Genomic DNA, 25,338 nt, shown 5'->3' with positions numbered 1-25,338 from the left:
TTGGCGGTGCTATCAGTACCAGTGCCAGCTTTGGTAGTGCTCTTAGTAACGGTGCTGGCTTTGGCGGTGCTATCAGTACCAGTGCCAGCTTTGGTGGTGCTCTTAGTAACGGTGCTGGCTTTGGCGGTGCTATCAGCACCAGTGCCAGCTTTGGTGGGGCACTCAATAACAGTGCTGGTTTTGGCAGTGCCATCAGCACCAGTGCCAGCTTTGGCGGTGCAATCAGCACCAACCCTGACTTTGGTGGTGCATTCAGTACCAGTGTTGGCTTTGGTGGGGCACTTAGTACCACTGACTTTGGTAGTACCCATAGCAGCAGCATTAGCTTTGGTAGTGCTCCCACTACCAGTGTCAGCTTTGGTGGTTCTCAAAGTACTAACCTCTGTTTTGGTGGAGCACCTAGCACCAGTCTCTGTTTTGGCAGTGCATCTAACACCAACCTATGCTTTGGAGGCTCTTCCAGCACCAACTCCTGCTTTAGTGGTGCTACCAGTGCCAATTACAGTGAGGGCCACAGCACCAGTACCATTTTCAGTTTTGGGAATGGGCTAAGTACCAGTGCTGGCTTTGGAAACGGATTAGGCACCAGTGCTGGCTTTGGCAGCAGCCTAGGTACCAGCAGTGGCTTTGGTGGAAGCTTAGGCCCCAGTGCTAGCTTCAATGGTGGCCTGGGCACCAGCACTGGGTTTGGTGGTGGATTAGGCACCAGCAATGATTTTGGTGGTGGACTAAGTCCTAATGCTGACTTCAATGGGGGACTGGGTACCAGTGCTGGCTTCAATGGTGGACTAAACACTAGCACTGGTTTTGGTGGTGGACTGGGCACTAGTGCTGGTTTTGGTGATGGACTTGGCAGCAACACTGGCTTTGGTGGTGGACTGGTCACTAATGATGGCTTTGCTGGTGACCTGAGTACCAATAATGGTTTTGGTGGCACACTTGGCACTGGTGCAGGCTTTAGTGTAAGCCTCAGCACTGGCGATGGCTTTGGCAGTGGGCCTAATGCCAGCTTCGACAGAGGACTGAATACCATCATTGGCTTTGGCAGTGATTCCAACACCAGCAGTGGCTTTACTGGTGAAACCAGCACCGGCTCCAGCTTCAGTAATGGACCCAGTTCTATTGTTGGCTTTAGTGGTGGACCAAGCACTGGTGCTGGCTTCTGCAATGCACCAAGCACTGGTGGCTTTGGTGGTGGACCAAGTACAGGAGCTGGCTTTGGCGGACCAAGCACTGGAGGTGGCTTCGGAGGACCAAGCACTGCAGCTGGCTTTGGTGGTGGACTGAGCACCAGTACTGGCTTTGGTGGTGGTGGACTGAGCAGCAGTGCTGGCTTCGGTGGTGGACTGAACACCAGTGCTGGATTCAACGGTGGACCAAGCACCGGTACTGGCTTTGGTGGTGGAGCCACTAACCTCGGTGCCTGTGGCTTCTCTTACGGCTAGTGAAGTTTCAGGTAACTGCAATATTCCCATAGCCAGGATCCGTGGGGATAGCTATAATAGTTGGGAGATACTAGAAGAAACCCTAAGCTGAGGGGGGGGGTGGGGTGGGCGGCAAGTGAGAAAAAAGGAAATGGGTTTTGTGCTCACATGTGTTTCTGAGTATTTTGCTTTGTTTGTTTTTCAGGTTTGTTACGTTTGTTACCCATGTTTACAGGTAACACTAACGCAGCAGTACTTCCCATGGAGCCAATGTGCAGCTTTGGAATCTTTGTCCGCACAGCAGCCTAACCAGCTACAACCCATAAGCTGAGTGAAACACTAAGAAAAATCTGCTGTTCCTGCTTTGTGTTTGCTTCTTGTGTTGTTGTCATATTTTGGTATCAGAGTTACATTAAATTTGCCAAAGGAATCTGAGTTTATTCCATCTTTTAATATGGCTAGGTGCGATGTCTGGGGTTTGTAGAACAACTAGAGTTAAGCTTAGCTTTTTGGGGACTGTGGGGATCCAGCTAAAAGGCAGATATTTCTAAGGGTCAGGGAGCTCTGGGAAAGTGTGCTTGAGCAGATATGAAAGGGGGAAGCCTAAGATAGAATGAAACAGAAAGAGCTGTGGATAGTAAATTCACACTAACTTGGGGCAACTGTGTAAAAATAGAGGGATAAGAAGGAAAGGAACTAGGAGTTGACATGGGAGCAAGAGGACATTCTCTTGGGATAGAAAAAAAAATAAGTATGGACTGTAGGACCAAAGTCAAATGAGAGGCAGAGGATTGATATGGAAGAGTCAGGAATTGACTGAAGTAGTATGAGACAGTGGAAAGGGACAGGGCGCCAGAAAATAGAGGGTGATCCTGACTTTGAACAGGATTCAAGGATAGCTGTGGAAGTAGAAGTATAGATCTGTTTCGAGCAGTGATCGCCAACCCTAGTAGATCATAGAAAAAAAGGTATGGATGATTCAAGGCTTGGATCTAACTGGGTGGTTGTACTGAAAGGACTAGGAAACAAAGCAGCAAAGTTATGAGTCTCTTTATCATATGGACACTAGCACCTGGCTCACAATGGTTAGTGTATGCATTGTGGCTGAAGAGGTGTTCCAAGTTGATAAGGGATAGAAGAATATTGAGAAATAAAGAACTAGGAGAAAATAGAGGCCTCAAAAGGAACGTACTGATGAACAAGGGTAGATATTGTTATTTAGGAAATACTACATAAATGTCTGTGGTGTGGAGGCATACTGCTCAAGTCTCAAGGATGATAAAATTTTACAGACTTGAATGAACAGTAAGCTTCCAGGCAATAAGTTAGCCCAGGGAGAGGATCCTAGAGAAGCTAAATAAGAAGGTGAACCCAAAGAAAAACATATAGTCATCCTCCTGGATATTCAAGTAGACAAGATAGCCAGGCAAAAGTTGGGAACATGGGGGTGGGGGTAAGGGAAGATGGGGAGAGTTTGGGGGAATGGGATGGTTGGGATGGAGGAAGGGTGGATATGGGAGCAAGGAAGTAGATATCTTAATTAAGGGAGCCATTTTAGGGTTGGCAAGAGACTTGACTTTAGAGGGGTTCCCAGGGGTCCAAGGAGATGTCCCCAGCTTGTTCCTTGGGTAGCTGAGGAGAGGGCACCTGAACTGGCCTCATCCTATAGCCACACTGATGAATATCTTGCATATCACCATAGAACCTTCATCTGGGGATGGATGGAGATAGAGACAGAGACCCACATTGGAGCATTGGACTGAGCTCCCAAGGTCCAAATGAGGAACAGAAGGAGGGAGAACATGAGCAAGAAGTCAGGACCGCGAGGGGTGCTCCCACCCACTGAGACGGTGGGGCTGATCTAATGGGAGCTCATCAAGGCCAGCTGGACTGGGACTGATGGAGCATGGGATCAAACCGGACTCTCTGAATGTGGCTGACAATGAGAGCTGACCGAGAAGCCAAGGACAATGGCACTGTGTTTTGATTCTACTGCATGTACTGGCTTTATGGGAGCCTAGTCTGTTTGGATGTTCACCTTCCTAGACCTGGATGGAAGGGGGAGGACCTTGGACTTCCCACAGGGCAGGGCACCCTGACTGCTCTTTGAACTGGAGAGGGAGGGGGAGTAGGGGGAGGGGGAGGGAAATGGGAGGAGGTGGAAATTTTTAATAAAAAAAATAAAACATAATCACTAAGTTGAGGGAGTCACATCCCTGGGAGGGAGGGTGTTGATGGCATCATTAACATAGGCAATGAAATTACTCAGGATGGTAGCAAGAGTTGGAGACTGAAGCTTTTAGCCCAGGTACTGGATTCTTCTTGAGTATAACAATGAATACATCCTGTCCTCACGTACCTTGACTACCAAGGAACAAAACTAACAGGAACTCACAGGACCTATCTTGTCCATGTTTGAGAGTGCTACCCCAGGACTCTTTGATCTCATATGTCCTCACCCATTCTTCAACAGCACCAGAGTTGGGTCAGAACCAAGATCTTGAGAACAATGGGAGAAGCCTTATAGCATCTTCCTGTCCTATAGGCAGGAATACATGTCTTTATTGATCAGGAAATAGTTATTTAAAAATAGCTTTATCCATGGATAAGTAGGTTCCTTAGTTTGAGCTAGGAACTGAGACCTGTTTGGGAGCTGCTATGGATTTCTTCACTGGAGGTAGGGCACTCTCAGGCCAAAGCCAGGGTCTGCTTAGGGAGAACAAGGGCAGCAGTTCCTACAGGAGAAAATCAGTGAGGACAGAGGCTATCTGATCACTTGGCAATGGCTCAGTAATGGGCAGGGACAGTGTCCAGTGCTTCCTCAGGTTCACGGGTGATGTCCACATTCTAAGGAGAGAGCCCAGGGTTAGTAGGAAGTATAGAATCCCAGTTCTGCCCTGTCTCTTGACCTCACTGCCAGGCATCCCTCTGAGCAAGGCATGGGTCCTGGTTGTCTTCTTAGGCATGCCTGGGGAATCAGTCAGAGGCCTGTTTAGCAAGAATTGTCACATCCCTGAGTCTCTATGGGCCTGGACTATGGTTTTTGCCACTTCTGAGTGCTGGTTGATTTGAAACACCTGGGATGTCTGGGGCTGGAGCTAGTCTTTTCATGTGCGAGGGTACTTTCAGAGTATACCACGTTAAAAGCCCGCTTGGATACAGAGCACCCAACCTACCTCAGGCTTGTCCCGGTGTGTGTTCACAGCCTCCACATTCAGGTAGATGGACTCTAATCTGCAGCCTCAGAAAAAAATAACTCATATGTCTACAAGCACTCAGGATAAGACTTGGTCTTCCCTAAGGTATTATTTCCCCTTTCCCATCATCACTACCCACATCCCAGGTCCATACTTTCCAGACCAGTAGTTCTCAACCTAAAGGTCACAATCCTTTGGGGGGTTGCATATCAGTATCCTGAATATCAGATATTTACACTATGATTCACAATAGTAGCAAAATTACAATTAAGTGGCAATGAAAATAAATTTATGGTTGAGTCACCACAACATGAGGAAGGTTGAGAACCACTACTCTAGATTATACCTCTCCTGAAGGTAGGGGAGCTGTAGGATGTGTGGGAAAGATTCCAAGCCCCAAAGCCCTAAAGTCAACAGTCATCTTCCCAGAGTGTCTATTTGCTCAGCTTCAATTGCTTGGTTGTATATGGTGAAAGAAATGAGAGGAGATGATCTTTGTGACCTATAAGACAGTAGTCTAATCTATATATGATTGACAGAGGGCTGAGGGTACTCCAAGCCATGCTAAGTGGAAGAGTCCTAGGCTATAGTTCTGGGTACTCAAACCCACGCAAGGTTTATTCAGAAGACACCTCTAGCAATACTAGAGGTGTGATTACTGGAAAGTTCTAGGGAGCCTGAAGAAGAAGGGCCTGGGGCTAACAGGAGCACCAGTGTTCAATGGTGGCCCCTTCAGCACTATTCCTGTAGGCTATCATATCACAGGTTCCAGTTGGTTCTTTTATCCTGTTCACACCCTGGACTATATTTGAATCTATCCTTTCCCTGCTTATGAACCTTTCATAAGTAACACATTCTTTAATATGTCCCCAACGTATAATTTTCCTAAGGTATCTATTGGGTACACCTCTGCTCAACACAAATAGAACAATGTTCTATACTCACTGCCCAGGCAGAGACAGACAGAGCCAGGCTCTAGATTTGGATGCTAGCTTAGCTTTTTCCTCTTAGCCTACGGTCACCAGCTGCACCTCTACCAGGACATCCTGCCAGCCACCTAGGGACCTCACCCAGGAGCCTCCTAGAGCTCCCTGGTAGACACTGGAGGCATACCCCTGGCTTCTATGTGCTTTTCCTTAAATGAAAGTGGATCTACTTACCATAAGCCACAGGTGTGAGTTTGAGCACTGTGTGCAGAGGACACTTGAGATAGGGCAGCTCATCTGGAAAGGAGGAAGCAGCAGCTCTGAGAGATGCAGTACTGAGCAGAGGACAACATGCAGGCTTGCTGGGTGCTCCTACTTCTACCTCAGCTTTCCACTTGGGTCCCAGCACAGACTTAGAGCTGGTATTCTCTATGGTGGGTAGTCACAAGAGCAAGCTAAGTAGGGCAAAAAAGAGCAACCTAGTTGCCTGGAAACAGGAGCAAGACAGTCTTGGGAAAGTGGACAGAGTGTGAGTCCCATGGAAGGGCTAAGTACCCACCTAGAGGCCTCAACTCTACCCAGAATGAGCAGGAAAAAGAAAAGCTTCCTCTTGCTCCAGGCCAACTTTCCACAGACCTACACCCGCACCCCTAACTTTCCTGGAAATTCATACTGTTCCTCCCTACTGTCAATCATTATAATTAAGTTCTGGGTCAATGACTTTTTTGTATGTATGACCACTATACCCTTTGATGCCCTGGGTCCTGTCCACTGTCACTTTCCATATGAAGAAACAGGGCTGGAGAACAGAAGTATCTTGTCTACAGTCTCTGACCTAGCTCTGCCACTGTTTCTTCTCTCTCTGGCCCTCAGTGTTTCCATTTTACAGAACAAGTTAGATTAGCTACAAACCACAGGTGACCTAGCCCTGCAGTTCTGTAGGTATACATTCTAGCTCATGTAATGTCTCTGGGCATGCTTTCATCACTCTCCTGAATACTAAGGGTAAAACTATCTGCCTAGTCCTGAATAACCTTGCTCCCAGGGGAAGTTGTGAGCAGCTAGAATGGTCTGTGTGTGAAAGATGGTAAGAAATGGAGACGTTAGGAAGTAACTACAAGGCCCCTGTGTATATTTTAGAGGGGAAAGCCTCTGACAGACATCTGGGATTAACTCCTATCCCATGAATTTGGGAAAATCATTTCACTGCTCCAAGCCTTGGTTTTCTTATCTGAACAATGGGAATAGTTCCTGGCCCACAATCTCAAAATTCTAAGACTGAAAAGACCTCCATCACATAGTCCATCACCTATTTCAAGTGGAGACATTTTCAAGTGGGGATATTGAAGATCAGGTAGAGAATATGACTTATCCAATGTCAAACTCTCAAGTTCCCTGGATTTCAATCTTGAATTATTCCATATTTTATATATTCTTTATTTTGAAATTAGCATACAGAATTTAATCAAGAGTTTGGGACACTATAGGCATTAAATAGTATTTAGCATTGCTCCCAAACAGCTTCAAAATATCCTGGAAATGCCAACATTTAAGCATCTACATTAGAAATGGATTGTCATATGAAGGTAGTGCCAGGCCACCGGAGAAATAGATGTAGTGTGTGTGTGTGTGTGTGTGTGTGTGTGTGTGTGTGTGTGTATAAATTCTGTATATACACATGTATGGCAGCGTATGTAGTCTGTATATATATATATATATATGCACAGTTGTATATGAAATCTCTTTGTGTATATATGGCAACATAGGAAGTTTTTGTATATATATTAAGTATATGTATATATACATACATATGAAGCCTGTGTATATATGAATGACAGCATAGCATAAGTAGTCTGTTTTTATATATGTATGGCAGTATATAAGTCCGTGCATACATACTTTCATAAATACAGGACGCAGATGTTTTTAAAGATAAGTTATAACTTGAAAAAAATTAAATTATAGACATTGCTATCTTGGAGAAATTATTCTGATAGCAATTGCTCAGGTCTCACATCAACTGAGGTCAGAATGCTTCAGAGATATACTGGCTCAGTATGTGAAGCTGTGGCAGACTATGATGGTTTTCAATATGCAGGTTTTACAGATTAGCTAAGAGAATACTAATAATGGCAATAATCCATAAATGTGTCATCTGTTCTAGGATTTTTAACATGTTTATTTCAACTTTACCATTAATTCTCTCCATTTTATAGTTGAGAAAACAGGCTGAGGGGGCTAACAGTACTTACTGAAGGTAGCACAGACACATGAAACAAGTTTGAGCCTAGATATCCTTGTTTTAAATATTGTGCTTTTAACCACTAAGATATAAACTTCTAATTTGCTGACATCAGCATCCCATATCATATCCAGCTCTTTACACCAGGAACAGAGCGGGAGGGGTGTGTTACCTGAACTTTTATCCAGGAAGTATGCCAGGAGGCACCGCATGACAGCCTGGTGACAGATCACCAGTACATTTTCTTGTCGTTCTAGCTCCATTATAACTGGCTCAAGACGCTGAACCAGATCCTCATAGGACTAAACAAAAGACAAATACTTGGTAAGAAGTGGGGATGGGGTGAAGCACATTCACCCAGAGAAGAAAACTTGGTTTGGGAGCCAGTTGAATTGTTGACCCAACAGACTGACTAAGGCAAATCCCTTGTTTCTTGGGATTTTAGTTTCTCATCTGTTAAATGAACCAATCAATAAGTGTGGGATAAAAGACAACACTATAACCCCCACTATAAAGTATATACTTAACTGTACATCTGAAACTTCAAAAAAATAAGGAAAATTTTGACCTGTAGTATTCCAAAATGAAAAGTTTTTTAAAAATTGGGTATAGATGCCACAACTAGACTAGGACTTTTGGCAATCTCATTAACCAAGAAGCTGGTATTTCAGAAATAGGAGTTAAACTGGGAGTTGGGACTCAACATAAATCTGAGACTCTCCGAGAACAAATCCTTACAGCCTAAGTCGAAGTTTAAAATAGAAAAAGTCAATCCACAGGAAAAAGGGAAACAGTAAGAAAATATATCTGCCCCTCTGATTCTGATGGAAAAACATGAAAAGCTTCCTGTAACAATTATCTTAAAAGGCTGATGGCATAAAGAACATGTAGAAAGAAAGAGAAAGAAGGAAGGGAAGGGAGGGAAGGGAAGGGGAGGCAAGAAAGAAAGAAAAGAAAGAAAGAAAGAAAGAAAGAAAGAAAGAGAAAGAAAGAAAGAAAGAAAGAAAGAAAGAAAGAGAAAGAAAGAAAGAAAGAAAGAAAGAAAGAAAGAGAAAGAAAGAAAGAAAGAAAGAGGAAGGAAAGTAGAGGAATGTTGAAGAGAGGGGAAGAGAGTGGAAAGGAAAAGGGGGACTAAAGAAATATAGAGAGTGGAGGGAAGAGTGGGGAGGTGGGGAGAAGAAAAGGGAGAAAGGAGAGAAGAGGAGACGAGACAAAAGGAGAGGAGGGGAAAGAGATGAAGGGCAGAGAGGGCAAGAGGGGTGGGAGGGGAAATCAAGTAATATCTAGACATAGGTGAGTTAAGCTTAAAGGCAACAAAGATATAAAAGCTTCTCACTTAACCAATGACCAAAGAAGCAATAATGAAACTGAAAAAAAAATCCTTAACCATAGTGAAACAATAAAACAATGAGATAAATAGCTTTAAAGTGCTAAGAAAATGACAGTCCAACTGAGAGTTTTATATGCAACCAATTATCATCGAGGATTGAGGATGCACCCCCAAGATAGTTTTAGATAAAAGGAAAGGTGGGAGTACTAATGACAGATTTTCATTAGAGAAACTGTATGACAAGATGGAAAAATGAAATGAGATAGAAACAAGAATAATCAAAGGATCAGTAAACATTTAATTAAGTGACTAAATGTAACAATAACAACAACAATGCCAGTAATAGTTCATTTGGGAGTTAAGAGATTAAGGCTATGTGAAAATATAAAACATGTAAGTTAGGATAGGAAGCAAATACAGTTTGAAAGATCTTATACTATTTAGGGGCATAGCAGAGACATTGAGTTTTAGACCTTGTTAGTCATGTATATTGAAGTACTAAATGTTCCTATTCTAGTTTCACCTTTGTATCTCCATAACACTGTATTTTATTTCTTCTTCCTTGGGAAGGGTAAAGGAGGGAATATGTATGGTAAGGGATAACTAACTCTAAAGGTCTTTTGAAAAACCACATAGAAACCTTTTTACTGTAAAAGCTTCCTAAAATATACACATACATGAAAGGAATTTAAACAGAATCACCATATAATAAGGGAGACAGTGTCCCATTTAAACATCTTATGTTATCAAGTAAAACTTCCAGTCCCATGAATGGGTTACATCTGTTGAATCACTGATCAAAGGGGTCCCACAGAATCCCACAAAACATTGCAGGCTATTGGTTTTTCTCTGCAATTTGATAGTAAGGCCCTATTTCTGAAGACACAACTTACTATGTCATCAGATGTAGAGAAGTTCAGTTGGTGTTCAACTAAGCTTTACCCCTACTGACTAGCATTAATGGTGCTGGAAGGTACTCTGCATACTACCAAAGGAGAAAGGGTAACCATCAATATCACTCAGCTACAAAACCTGTGACTTGTAACAGTGACCTGCCTGCAAGATATACTAGTGCACTGATGGCACAAACCTTATGGGAATAACAAACCACTTTTTGATTGGATTTAATGCTAATTCTGTGAGATGGAACCTATACTCGACACTGCTAAAGTGTCCGAGACCCTGCGACTAGATAGGTCATTGGCCTATGGGAAAATCAAGTATTATTATTCTGTTGAAGGAGCATAACTATAAAACGACTCCTAATGACATATTGTTATACCTGTAGACTAGTGCCTCACTCAACTCTCATCAGAGAAATTTCTTCTTGTAGTAGATGAAGGTAAATACAGACCCATAACTAGACATTGTGCGGGGTTGAAAGACTTTGGAACACTCAATCATCAGTGGGATATCTTTATTAAACCCCTCCCTTCAAGGCTTAAGGGATCTTATATTGAAGAGGGGTCAGAGAGATTGTAAGAGTCAAGGGTGATAGATGACTTTCAAAAAAGTGTCTCCCAGACACAATAAGACTGATGATACACATATGAATCTATGGTAGCACGCACAAGACCTACATAGATTCAAGTAGTCAGGGTTTCAGCACTGAGAGAGGGAAGTAGACATAGGGCCCAACCCCTAACTAAGAAGCTATCTGTAATTGACACCTGCTGGCAAAGGGAAAATGAATTTTCTCCAGTGTATAGTCAAGCACACTTCAGAGCAGAACCTATGCCCAAGAATAGTTGGCCAATGCAAAATTAACTCCATGTTTTGTTTTGTTTTAGTGAGCATTCTGTTTTGTTTTGGCATTTTCTGTCTTACTGGATTTTTGTTTAATTTTCATTTTTTGGTTTTTTTGTGGGTTTTTCTGAAAGAGACAGAGAGAGAGAGAAAGAGAGAGAGAAAGAGAGAGAGAACAACATAAAGTTGGGTAAGTGGAGGATCTAGGAGGGGAAAACATAATCAAAATATATTATATAAAAAATAATTAAAAAAAGAAATATAAAAGTTAAAGTTCAAGTTGATTGTATAACAATACACAACAAATTATTCTGAGTTATTTTAAAGTACAATATTTTGACCTCATACCCTTAGTGGGATATCTTCAAAAACAGAAAGAACCATGATGAATTTTTAAAGTAAAGCGTAACCTCCACAAGAATCTGGAAACAGATTATAACACATATTGATGAAAAACTCAACCCTAAGGAAAGCAAGAGAAAAATAAAGTAAGCATAGAAAGTTAAAGACAATAGAAATAAATGTTAAAAAGTCAGTAATAGCAATAAAATATATATAGCAGGCTTAGCATTCAAAAGACATCTTTCAGTTTGAATTAAAAACAACAAAATCCAACTATAAACTGCATATAAGAGACATAAATAAAACAAAAGTACCCAAAGAAGTTGAAAGTGAATAAATAAAGACGAACTAAGAAAAAGGTTAGAAGATACCATGTAGAGCTAGATTTGGGTTAGGAAAATGGCATTATTAAGAAAAAAAGTTAAGTCATTCTCACTAAAATATGCGTAATTCAGTGAGAAGACAACATTGCTTTTAATTTGTATGCATCTAATAACACAACCTAAAATAAATATAAAGGAAATGGGAGCAAATTAACATTAACTTAATAAAGTCCCTTCTGAGAATGAAGATGAAATTATTAAAGTGATTTGTGACTGAACATAACACTCTACTGTTTTATCTTCCCAGATGTCCATATTTTCAGATAACTGTTCATAGGGTTTTGGATCAAAGATAGAGTATGACTAATAAATACATTAAAATGCAGAACTGGCTAAGTAGAGGCTGGATTGAAAGCAATAAGCACTCATCTCACACAGAGACAGGAAAATTATGGCCTGGCTCATATGGTAGCCAAGAAGTTGATTAAACTAATAGCTTTTGTTCCTTGCCAACTTCTGAAAGAGCTTGTAACTTTAGGCAAGTTGGCAATAAAATATTACAGAATTAGAGTATATTGGGCTATTTTAATTTGTCCAGTGAGAAAATGACAAATACAAGGCATTGGATAAAGAGTGTTCTTCTAAAAGGACGTAGTGCCTATAAGTAGGCAAATATGTAGCTTTTAAAAAAGAGGAGTAGCAGGTCATAGCAGCTATCACTCAACCTGATGACCTGAGTTTGATCCCTTGGATCACATGGTAGAAGGAGAGAACAGAGTTCCATGGGTTGTTCTCTGACCTCCATAAGCATGTGGGGCTTGGCATGCATGCATGCATGCACACATTGAATGAATAAATAAATATTTTTTAAAAGAAGAGGAATGGCTTGCCTAACAGCTAAGGATCAGATAATCAAGTACTTTGACAGGTAGCAGCTATTGAAAACATGTTTTTCCTTGTTTCTAAAGCTACTTAGGAAACTCTGGCAGTTGGAATACAGGAGAAGAGTCCTAGGAGTTCGGCCACCCCTTCAACTTTACCTCTCCCTTGGGATAGCGGTAACGATATTTATCCTGGTCTCGTAGTGCAAATTCTTCAGGGTAGTGTTCCTGGATTTCTTCATAGGTCATCTCCTCACAGACACCCTATTAAAAATTATTTGTGAACAATATATTTACCACATAGCGTTTTCACACAATTCAGAGACCAATGATTATAGAATAATATAACATGTGGGTTTCTGTCAAAGTAGCTCTTGAGTTGTTCCTGTTGCCTGTGGTACAGTGTGTGTGTGTGTGTGTGTGTGTGTGTGTGTGTGTGTGTGTGTGTGTGTGAGGTGTGTGGGTTGTGTGAGGACAAAAGAATGGGTGTGTTCAGACTCAATATATGATATTTTCCTATGATTGCCTCAATAGTTCTAGATGTGTATATTACATATAAGTATATATAAAATAAGGACTTACTACTGTGTTTGTAAGCATGTGGAGCATGCTTATTATGTGTGCCATTGTGTGATATCTTGATCACATTTTGACAATAAAGTTAACTTTGAACCAGAGGGTGGAGCTAGCCACTAGCTGACCAAAATTAGCCATAGAGGTTTTGGATTGAGGGCAGAGAGGAGATAGGAAATAGTAAGGTAGGGCTGAGAGAGAATCTCAAGCCCTCTGGTTTGAAGACTGGAAGAGAAAGGAGGTGGCTGGTGGCTTCTCTGATTCCCTGATCATTCAGGTTCTTATCCCATATCCGACTCCTGATTTTTTATTGATAAAGAATAATTAGATAAACTCATCAGTGTGATTGAGATATGTTCAAAGCCTTGTGTTTGCATGTATATTTTATATCTAATTTTGCATATGTTGTACACTTGTATTCTCTGTGTGTATGTATAGAGTGTATAAGTATCTGAGACTATGCCCATGTGGGTTACTCTGTAGTATCTGTCTTCCTGTGTATTGGTGACATATATCCACGAATGTGTACATTCTACATTATGTTTCTGCAATATCATTTGTATATTTATGTCTATGTCTGAAGTCTGTGAATGTGGGTAATATGCCTGAAACTATGTATTAGTACTGTGTACATGTCAAATGGTTTGCTCATCTGGTCTATATTCAATACATATATGTATATGATGTACCTATATTTATTTCTAGAACTGTGTGCATATATGTTGCAGATATGATTGACAGGAGAGGGTTGTTGTGACTGTAAAGTGCATGTGTGTACCGGTAAGCATACTTGTGGCTGGTATCTGAAACTCTGTATGCAAGTATATAAGACAGTGCGACTCACCCATTGGATAGCCTTCCTTATCCTTCCTGTCCTGCCCTCTATTTTAATATCTCTTGGAAAAATCTATCCACAGATACTTCCTAAGGTAAAAACTGGGAAATTTTTTAATGGTTTCAGAGTGGGCCTAGGAAGATAAATTCTGAGAGCTTCCAAGTCTACTGAGAAATCCCCATAGGCAAGGCTACTGGTGCTGGTGGTAAAAAGAGATGTTGTTTTTGACATTTCCTTCAAAGTGTGTTGAGTTTTAATTAAACCCTGCTTGTTTGGTGCCTGGGGTCATCAGACTCTGGCTCTTGTCTTTTTGACTATCAGGCTTCCTTCAGGGGCATGGAATAGAACATTTACAAATTATAAACAGCTTTGCAGTGTCAGGCTTTCTGAATGAACATTACTCATAGGAAACAAAGGACACAAAGATCCTTTTAGATTGTTTTAAGCTTCTGTTCTGAGGCTTATTGTGAGGCCCTTTGCCTATGGAAATGATCATTGCCTTCTTATTTTAACTGTAGGCAACATGCTTAACGCCTCTGAGTTTTATTTTCCTCCTCTGCAAAATGCAGAAATTAACAACAACCTTATAGAAATTGTCTAGTTTGGTTTTTATTGCTGCAATAAACCATGACCAAAAACATCTTAGGTAGGATGACAATCCATCATTAAAGGAAGTCAGGACAAGAAGCATGGAGGAAACATGATTACTTGCTTACTTTTAGGTTCACATTACGACACCCTGCCGACATATAGTACTGCCTACAGCGAGCTTGTCTGCCTATATAAATTAAAAATTCGTGAAAATGCCCCATAGACATTCTTATAGGTCAATCCAATGCTTAATTTCACAAGATCTTCAAGACACAGAATACTCTCTTATACATGGGTGCTTGACAAAGACAAAACAAAAAAAATGTAAGGTTTAATGAACTAATTAGGTTCCCTGGAACAGAGGTAACTACGAGATAATCTTAGAATTACCATCTCCCTATACGCTAGGATATTAACCCTTTCCATCTTACCGCATCAATCTCATTCAGGGCTTTCCACTGTTCATAGGGGACACCTAGGGCCTCAGCAGTCTGAATGGTCCTCTTCATATGACTGGTCCACACCTTCAGGTTGCTGATGCCTTGAGACTGAATGAAGTTGGCCAGGGCAAAGGCATACTAGGGATACAAAGAAGAGGAAGGAAAAAGGAGGTGATAAGGGAAAGACCAAGGGAGCCATAAGAACAGGTTCAAATCTCTCATGAATGGTGAAGTACTAAAGGAACAAAAAGAAAATGAGGATTAAATTTATATAAAGATAAACCTGGGATTATACCTCAGAAGTAGAACATTTACCTAACAACAGATATTGAGGTGCTGGGTTCTATTCATAGCACCACAAAAATTACATAAGACATACTCTTGAAAAGGTGGGATACAGAGAGGTTTATCAAAGGATATAAAGTTACACTTAGGAGAATAAGTTCTGATGTTCCAATGCACAATAGATAGGGTGTCTATCATTAAAAGTTGGTGCTGTATATTTTAAAACCCTTAGAAGATTTTGAATGTTCTCATCACACACAATGTTAAACACATAAGGTAATGGGCTACAACTCGTAAACACCTCCAGTAATGTATCAGGATACAAGATTAACTAAAAAAAAATCAGTAGCTTTCCTTTACATGGATGATAAACGGGCTGAGAAAAAAATCAGAAAAACATCACACTTCACAATAGCCACAAATAACATAAAATATTTTAAGGTAACTCTAACCAAAAACGTGAAAGACCTGTATGACAAGAAATTTAAAATTTTGAAGAAAGAAATTGAAGAAGACACCAGAAAATGGAAAGATCACCCATGCTCTTGGGAGGTAGAATTAACATGGTAAAAATGGCAATTTTACCAAAAGCAATCTACAGATTCAATGCAATACCCATTAAAAATCCCAGCAAAATTCTTTACAGACTTTGAAAGAACAATACTCAACTTCATATAGAAAAACAAACAAACAAATAAAAAGCAGGATAGCCAAAACAATCCAATGCAACAAAAGAACTTCTGGAGGCATCACAATCCCTGACTTCAAATTCTACTATAGAGCTACAGTAATGAAAACAGCTTAGTAATGGCATAAAAACAGAAAGGAGGACCAATGGAATGAAACAGAAGACCTGGATATCAATCCACACCTCTTCGAACACCTGATTTTTGACAAAGAAGCTAAAATTATAACAATGTAAGAAAGAAAGCATCTTTAACAAATGGTGCTGGCATAACTGGATGTCAACCTGTAGAAGAATGAAAATAGATCCATATCCATCACCATGCACAAAACTCAAGTCCAAATGGATTAAAGACCTCAATATCAGTCCGAACACACTGAACCTGATAGAAGAGAAAGTGGGAAGTAGCCTGCAATACATGGGCACAGGAGACCACTTCCTACGTATAAGCCCAGTAGCACAGACAATAAGAGCAACATTGAATAAATGGGACCTCCTGAAACTGAGAAGCTTCTGTAAGGCAAATGGCACAGTCAACAAGACAAAATGGCAACCTACAGAATGGGAAAAGATCTTCACCAACACCACATTGGACAGAGGGCTGATCTCCAAAACATAGAAAGAACTTAAGAAACTTGACATCAAAAGAATAAATAATCCAATAAAACTGTGGCTACAGATCTAAACAGAGAATTCCCAACAGAAGAATTTCAAATGGCTGAATGACACGTAAGGAAATTCTCAACATCGTTATCCACCAGAGAAATGTAAATCAAAACAACTTGGAAATTCCATCTTACACCTGTCAGAATGGCCAAGAACAAAGCACTAATGACCACATATTCTGGAAAGAATGTGGGGTAAGGAGAATGCTCCTTCATTGCTGGTGGGAGTGCAAACTTGAACAGCCGCTTTGCAAATCAGTATAGTGATTTCTCAGAAAATTAGGAAACAATCTACTTCAAGACCGAACAATATCTTTGTTGGGTATTTACCCAAAGGATGCTCAATCTTACTACAAGGACATGTGCTCAACTATGTTCACAGCAGCATTATTTGTATTAGCAGAACCTGGAAAGAACATAAATATCCCTCAATTGAAGAATGGATAAGGAAAATGAGGTACATTTACACAATGGAGTACTACATAGGAGTAAAAAATGACATCTTGAAATATGCAGGCAAATGGATGGCTCTAGAAAACATCATACTGAGTGAGGTAACCCAGACCCAGAAAGACAAATATCATATGTACTAATTCATATGTGTCTTCTAGACATAAAGCAAACAAAAAAGAACCAACCTAAAGTTCACAACCCCAGACAACCTAGACAACAAAGAGGACACTATGAGAGATATACATGGATCTAATCTTCATAGGAAGAAGAAAAAGACAAGGTCTTCTGAGTAAATTGGGAACATGGGGGTCATGGGAGAGGGTAAAAGGGGAGGGAGAGGAAGGAAAGGGAGCAGAGAAAAATATACAGTTCAATAAAAACAATAAAAACATAAACAATAAAATAATCATTAAAACAACAAAATTAACATTTATTTCCCTCAAAAAAGGTGATGGACCAATATATAATTAGCATAGAAATAGTAAATTATATCTAACAAATATGTGCAATTATAAAGTGTCAAAAATAAAATTCATATCCTACCCTGAACCACTAAGGATGAAAGAAAGAGAAAAAGAGTATCTATGTTGATATTTGCTCACTGAATCCCCTACTAGATAGATCATTCATTCAAACAGGCCCACCTCTAACATACGTTGAGCCTAAGAACAAATGGATCCACCCCCATGGTCTGTATTCTTTCTCCTTCCATTTCTGATGACATGTAGCACTTCTAGGTATCTTCACTACATGTATGAAGTTAATCAAATCACATCACCAAGTTCTGATTATGCTCCATCTCCAGTGGTCCTCTTCTACAGAGTAACCTCAGGGCTACACTGGGCCTAAAAGTTAATATTCCGTGACCATGGCCTGACCTCACGTGGAAACTATCAGATGGGTGCATACAGGCACTGAATCAGATTATCAGGCCATCAGAGAGGGGTTCCAAGGCTAGAAGTGCCCAGTTTGTGGCCTGGAAGTATGGACTGAAGGATCTGAAAGACAGTTCTCTGATGCTTTGAATTCCTATTGCTAGAATGGGGATCCTGGTACCCAGTTAAAGGTCATTTGCACAAGCACTGAGTATTTATGGCCCTATTTTGTGTTTTTTTTAATTTATTTATTTATTAAGGATTTCTGCCTCCTCCCCGCCACCGCCTCCCATTTTCCCTCCCCCTCCCCCGATCCAGTCCCTCTCCCTCATCAGCTTGAAGAGCAGTCAGGGTTCCCTGACCTGTGGGAAGTCCAAGGACCGCCCACCTCCATCCAGGTTTAGTAAGTTGAGCATCCAAACTGCCTAGGCTCCCCCAAAGCCAGTATGTGCAGTAGGATCAAAAACCCATTGCCATTGTTCTTGAGTTCTCAGTACTCCTCATTGTCTGCTATGTAAGTCCGGTTTTATCCCATGCTTTTCCAGACCCAGGCTAGCTGGTCTTGGTGAATTCCCAAAAGATCATCCCCATTGTCTCAGTGTGTGGGTGTACCCCTCGCGGTCCTGAGTTCCTTGCTCGTGCTCCCCCTCCTTCTGTACACACTATCCTGAGTGAGGTAAGCCAGACCCAAAAAGAGGAACATGGGATGTACTCACTCATATTTGGTTTCTAGCCATAAATAAAGGACAGTGAGCTTGTAATTCGTGATCCTAGAGAAGCTAAATTAGAAGGTGAATCCAAAGACAAACATATAGGCATCCTCCTGAATATTAACCTTCATCAGGCGATGAAAGGAGACAGAGACCCACATTGGAGCACCGGACAGAATTCTCAAGGTTATGGCCCTATTTTGGATGCTGAAATGTTAATACTATCCAGATCCAGCCACTCAGAGAGAGAACAATGGCAGTGCAGAAGGGAACACAAAAGGTCATGAGAGCCCTATGAACAGGGTGTTATTAACCAAATATGGCATGTCCTATCTGCACAAATGGGCACAGGCACAAATTTGTATGATAGATGCAAGTCAGCAGTCAGTGTTCATGGGTAGAAGCCCTTGCCTATGAGAATAACAGAAAGGCAAATCCCAACAGCTTACACAGTGCCCATCTCTGATGTCATATCATACCTATAAAATGCAAACACCATGCACTTATCCAGCCTTGTCTCTGAGCTGTGTGGAAAGCAACTATTTCCTGGTACATAGTAAGTACTAGTTAACTGAAAGCTCTAGAGATTGGGGTGGCTGACTTTTAAAACCAGGCCTGGTGCAGTGGGCTGACAAATGTGAAGGTTAGGATCTGATGCGTGCTGATATATACATATTTGTGTGTGCAGGCAGTACTCATGATTTCATGGTTACTTTTTCAATGGACTCTTAGCTGTGCAAGTAAGAAAGAGTAGCTATAGCCAAGAAGTCCTGGAGATGAAAAAAATACCTCAAGTGATCTCAGTCTCTGTTCTAGAGAGCATGAGAGGTAAGAGTCAGGTCAGAGGCAACCAACCTCCAGAGGGAAACTTCCAGTCCATAGGGATCAGAAAGGTTCTCTGAGGACAGGGCTTCAGGGGCAGTCCTAGTTTGGGATATCTCCCTCCTATCCAGCAGGGGTACTGAGGCAAGGCAGGAAGGCCTGATTTTCAGTCCTGCCTATGTTATCTTTTACTGACCATATGACCTGAAGCTGCTCTCTGTCTCTGTTGCTCAGCTTCCTTATCCATAAACAATGACAGTTATGCTCAGTTCACACTGCTGATGTCATTCAAAAAAATAGACGTGGAAGTGGATGGTACTGTGGCTGTGCATAGGTGTCCAATAAAAGACAGTAAGGGCTTGTAGAGTTGACTCAGTATTTAAGAGTACCGGCTGTTTTGGTTCTCAGCACCCATATGATGACTCACAACAAGCTATAACTCCAGGGGATCTTATGCCCTCTTGTGGTCCTTGTGAACACCAGACATGCACACAACGCACAGACACACATGCAGGCAACACACATACACATAAAATAAAAGCAAATAAAACTAAAAAAAAAAGACATTAAGAACTAGGAATACCTCTCCTACACTTCATTTTCTATCTATGTTATCCCTAAGTGATTTTCTCCAGCAACATATGTGCTAACAAGCCTGGGTAAAGGACCAGAAGGTGAGAAGTAAATCCAGAACCCAGAATGGAAAGGTTACTATATCAGACAGAAAACAGGGAAAGTCATGACTTGAAAGAGTCGGTGATAGACCAGAATGAGGAGAGATATTCCCAAAGGCCAGTGACTCATGGGATAAGGAACGAATAGTGAGGATTTCCTGGATGACTAGATCTTGGAGCAGGAGCAGGGCCTTGGAAGGAATGGAGTGAGCAAGAGGCAGAAGGAGGGTGAGGAGAGTGGGGTTTCTCAAATGAGTTAGGGGGCAGCATCAACACTGAGTCATGAAGAAGAGGGATTCAGGCTGAGATCCAAAGGTCACTTATCTATGTACTTGACAGTTCCCAGCTAACAGAGGGACCAAAGAGGACAGCAAGCTGGGCATGGGCAAAGGGCAGAGTGGTGAGGATCATGAAGGGAGACATCCAGTAGGGGAAGGGTGATGGAGCTTGAGAAGCAGCTATATTTAGGAAACCTTGGAGGATCATGCTACTGATCTTGCAGAAGCAGTATGCATATGAGAACCATTCAATATCTGTGACAGGACTCAGTGACTAATATTGGAAGAGACTGATCGATCATAATTTGATCCTTTTCCACTGAGGGATACTTCTTAAAATCCAGTCACTGGCCATCCCACCTGGGTTAGCCTAGTCTACCCACCTGAGTCTTTGGAGCTAACTTACCTGCTTGCCTCGAGCTGAGAGGCCAGAGTCACCTCCAATGCGGCCTCTGAGGTTCAGCTCACTCTCACCATGCCGGCATAGGTAGATGGATCGGGGAGTGACATGGATGTTCATGAGGTAGTAGGCTGTGCGGCTCTGAACATGGTCCTGCACTCGATTTACCATGTAGCGTGTGCCCACGTCGAAGATCTTGATGTAGGACAGGTGGCTGGGCCAGACCCAAGGAGAAGCAAACATCTTAGGTGCTGATGGGAGGGAGGGTTGATCCCAAGAGAAATTCCTAACCACACATCCTGCTCCCAATCCTCCTCTGGAGTTTGGCTCCTACCTAACAAGATGTTATACCTAGTCTTGCTCTTGGTATATATTATAGAGATTTTGTTCCTGACAGCCCCAGGGACCTAAGCACTGTGGGCTACCATCTCCTTTCTTCAGCTTGAATCAACTTTTTCCCTTTCCCAATCACAATGCAATTGGCTAAGATTCTTCTCTATAGTCTACACCTGCAATTCACAAGTACTTTTATCTGAATTAAGGCACTGTGCTTTGGGTAGAGGATATCTGCCCTTTAGGAACTCTTAGAACAGTCAGAAACATATACTTGTATACATGAATAATATTCAGCATTCCTGTCACAACAGCACAGTATGCCAAGTATTGGTGTGAACGGATACAGAAATAGTGCAGAACATCATTAGCAAACTTGTGGTCCTGGCCCCAAGTTCCTGGTAGTTCCCTTAGTTATGCGCTCAGCTCTAGTAACAATAGACTGAGTACTAATCAAATACATCAACCTGTCTCTGAAGGAGCTGGGAGGCAGGGGCAGGATACCAACAGCTTGGAAGATTAGAACCATGAAGTAAGACTTCTACAGCTCCTGGAACAGCCCTAAATCCTCTAGTTGATTGTAAGAGAGCTCCATGGGAAGAGGTGTGGGAACTAGAGTCATAGGGTGACATAAGCAACCCAGGACCCTTAAGCTGTTGATGGTTTTGGTTTCAGAGAGCCTCTTCCTTGATCTTCCTAGAAAAGGACTTTACATTTACAGCCTCATCCTTCACCACTCTGGGATCCATGTACAGTGGATCCCAAAGGACACTTGAACTTGTTGGATATTGAATATTCTCTGTCTATCCTGCAGAGACTGGGAGATTTTAAGATGCACAAATCTTCACAGCCATTATTCAGAGTAGAGGTCATCATGTAGAAAATTGAAGCACACAGAGAAGCAATTTTCCACAGAATGTGTCTCACTCCAGTGAGCTCTGATGTGATTTTGTTGCCTGGGTATTGCCTATACCAAATACTAGACTCTCTGTAATTCGAAGGGAACTTTCAAATTCCATAGCTTTGTCTGTTATCCTAAATGATTTTACAGGCTGTCTGGAGTTGACCTCATCACACAGCACCATACCTAACCCATGGTATTTTAATTCCTGTATTGCTGGTATACTTGGAATATTCTCTGTAGTCCTCTCCTCTTTTCATATTAAGAATTAATTAGGCCAGCTGTCTCAAAGTACTTTTTGTTTTGCTTGAAATGATGTACCTTGCTGATTTCCAAATCTTTCCTATCTTTCAAAAGCTAGGACATTTACTCTCTCCAAGAAATCTTAGATTTAGAGCTATATAAGTTCATTTATAATTGCTCAATAACAAATTATTATAAAAGTTTCATGTTCATCTCCCAAATTATGTAATTTAAAATAAAATATATAAACTATACTAATGAGAAGGTCCTGGTTTTATTTTTCTACTTTTTCATGTTGCTGCTTTTAAATACTAATTGTCAAAAGGTTGTAGGAGAGTTTTCTTCTTATTTTTGAAAGACCCAACATTGCTTGCCTACTGAATAATCCAGTTCTTACAAGCATTCTTGCTTAAAGGTGGGCCAAGTTCCATGCTCTGAGTTCCTTCAGTCATCTGGTTTACTGACCCCAAAACTGGAGTCAACTGTGTACACATCACCTTCTCCAAATTACTGGGCATTCTAGCAAAACATGAATAGCCTTGCCTCTTTGGCCTCCTTAGGCAGTGCTAAGGCTGGCCATGATGCATAAGCTATAAATTTCTATTAAATAAACAAATTTATAAAATAATTAGATGGAAGCAGATGTAGAGATTCACAGCTAAGCACTGGGCTGAACTCCCGGAGTCCAGGCAAAGAGAGAGAAGAGTGATAATATGAGCAAAGGGGTCAAGATCATGATAGGGAAACCCACAGAAAGAGCTGATCCGAGCTAGTGGGAGGTCACTGACCCTGGATTGACAGCTAGAGAGCCTGCATAGGACTGAACTGGGCCCTCTGAATGTTGTATGGCTTGGGCAGTTTGTGGGTCCACTAGCAGTGGAAGCAGTATTTATCCCTAGTGTATGAATTGGCTCTTTGGAGCCTATTCCCTATAAAGGGATACCTTGCTCAGCCTAGATACAGGGGGAGGGCCTTGGTCCTGCTTCAATGTGATGTGACAGACTTTCTTGACTACCAAAGGAATGCCTCAACCACTCTGTGGAGTGGATTAGAGGTGGGATGGTGTGGGGAAGCAGGAGGAGGGACAGAAGAGGAACTGTGGTTGGCATATAAAATGAAAAAGATTTATTTTTTTAAAAAGAAAAAAGGTGATGTTTCTCTAATTTCCCTCGTAGCTTCTTTATCATTTGTATATAGGAGGGCTACTGATTTTTTTGAGTTGATCTTGTATCCTGCTACATCACTGAAGGTATCTATCATCTGTAGGAGTTCTCTGGTAGTGTTTTTGGGGTCACTTATGTATACTATCATATCATCTGCAAATAACAAAAGTTTGACTTCTTCTCTTCCAATAGAATCTCCTTGATCTCCTTTTGTTGTCTTATTGCTATAGCCAGAACTTCAAGAACTATGTTGAAGCGATATGGAGAGAGTGGACAGCCTTGTATTGTTCCTGATTTTAGTGGAATCCTTTATCATTTCTCTCCATTTAATTTGACATTGGCTGTCGGCTTCCTTTATATTGTTTTTATTATATTTAGATATGTTCCTTGTATCCCTGTTCTCTCCAAGACCAACGGCCAAAAGATACTTATGGAAATATTCAACATCCTTAGCCATCAGGGAAATGTAAGCCAAAACAACTCTGAGATACCATCTTACACCTGTCAGAATGGCTAAGATCAAAAACACCAATGATAGCCTATGCTGGAGAGGATGTGGGGTAAAGGGAGCACTCATACTGTTTCTGGTGGGAATGCAAACTTGTACAACCACTTTGGAAATCAGTATGGCGGTTTCTCAGAAAACTGGGAATCAACCTATCTCAGGAGACAGCAATACCACTCTTGGGCATATACCCAAAAGATGTTCAATCATACTACAAAGGCATTTGTTTAACTATGTTCATTGCAACATTATTTGTAATAACCAGAATCTGGAAACAATCTAGATGCCCCTTGACTGAAAGAATGGATAAAGAAAATGTGACACGTCTACACATTAGACTACTACTCAGCAGTAAAAAAAAAAACATTGACATCTTGAATTTTGCATGCACATGGCTAGAATTAGAAAACACTATCCTGAGTGAGGTAACCCAGAATCAAAAAGATAAATATGATATGTACTCACTTATAAGTGGATACTAGACATAAACAAAGGACATTGAGCCTATAGTTCATGATCCTAGAGAAGCTAAATAATAAGGTGAACCCAAAGAAAAGCATACATTGATCTACCCAGAAAGTCAAAACGGGCAAGATTCCCTGACAAAATTGGGAGCATGGAGGTGGGGGAGAAGGGAGGGTGAAAGGGGAAAAGGAGGGGAGAAGGGGAGGGGTGAGGAGAACTTGAGGGAATGCGATAATTGAGAAGGAGGAAGAACAGAGATGAGAGCAAGGAAAGAGATATCTTGATTGAGGGAGCCATTATAGGGCTAGCAAGAAACGTGGCTCTAGAGAAATTCCCCGGAATCCACAAGGATGACCCCAGCTAAAACCCTAAGCTATTGAGGAGAGGGGGCCTGATCTTGACTTGCCATGTAGTCAGACTGATGAATATCTTAAATGTCACCATAGAACCTTCATCCAGCAACTGATGAAAACAGAGGCAGAGACCTACATCAGAGCACTGGACTGAGCTCCCAAAGTCCAGTTGAAGAGTGGGAGGAATGAGAATATGAACAAAGAGGTCAAGACCATGATGGGTTCACCCACTGAAACAGTCTATCTGAGCTGATGGGAGCTAACCAACTCCAGCCAGACTGGGAAGGAACAAGCATAGGAGGACCAAACTAGATCCTCTGAATATGCATTGCTGGGGAAGACTGAGGGGTCACTGGCAGTGGCACCAGGATTTATCCCTACTGCATGTACTGGCTTTTGGGGAACCCATTCTCTTTGGATGGATACCTTGCTCAGCCTAGATATAGTAGGAAGGGCCTTGAACCTTCCCCAAAGCAATGTGCCTTACCCTCTCTGAGGATTGGATGGGGGTGGGGTTGGAAGGTGTCTGGAGGGATTGGGAGGAGGGGAGGGAGTGGGAACTTGGATTGGTATGTATAATGAAAAACAGAGTTTCTATTTTGTTGATTTCAGCCCTCAGTTTGATTATTTCCAGTCTTCTACTCCTCCTAGGTGAGTCTGCTTCTTTTTTTTCTAGAG

General features: G+C 41.5%; 2 protein-coding genes across 3 annotated transcripts in view; one reads left to right on the top strand and one right to left on the bottom strand.

Annotated features, from left to right (window-relative positions):
- Tro (trophinin) overlaps positions 1-1,854 on the top strand; it is an 11,116-nt gene extending 9,262 nt beyond the window's left edge. The window contains exons 13-14 of the mRNA XM_005358871.3: positions 968-1,456; positions 1,630-1,854. Of these exons, the coding sequence (XP_005358928.1) occupies positions 968-1,445 (478 nt within the window). The 3' untranslated portion in view covers positions 1,446-1,456; positions 1,630-1,854. The remainder of the gene's footprint in view (positions 1-967; positions 1,457-1,629) is intronic.
- Positions 1,855-4,001: 2,147 nt separating this feature from the next.
- Positions 4,002-25,338, bottom strand: part of Pfkfb1 (6-phosphofructo-2-kinase/fructose-2,6-biphosphatase 1) — a 70,525-nt gene continuing 49,188 nt past the window's right edge. For both annotated transcript variants that reach the window (XM_013350641.2, XM_005358869.3), the window contains 7 exons: positions 20,704-20,911; positions 14,842-14,988; positions 12,571-12,675; positions 7,962-8,091; positions 5,782-5,844; positions 4,601-4,665; positions 4,002-4,271 (listed from right to left, as the gene is read on the bottom strand). In XM_013350641.2, coding sequence (XP_013206095.1) covers positions 4,212-4,271; positions 4,601-4,665; positions 5,782-5,844; positions 7,962-8,091; positions 12,571-12,675; positions 14,842-14,988; positions 20,704-20,911 — 778 coding nt within the window. In that variant the 3' untranslated portion in view covers positions 4,002-4,211. The remainder of the gene's footprint in view (positions 4,272-4,600; positions 4,666-5,781; positions 5,845-7,961; positions 8,092-12,570; positions 12,676-14,841; positions 14,989-20,703; positions 20,912-25,338) is intronic.

The sequence above is a fragment of the Microtus ochrogaster genome, chromosome X (genome assembly GCF_000317375.1).
Source record: "Microtus ochrogaster isolate Prairie Vole_2 chromosome X, MicOch1.0, whole genome shotgun sequence".
Taxonomy (NCBI): domain Eukaryota; kingdom Metazoa; phylum Chordata; class Mammalia; order Rodentia; family Cricetidae; genus Microtus; species Microtus ochrogaster.
Note: the sequence above shows the minus strand (reverse complement) of the source record. Positions and strands in the feature narration are given on the sequence as shown.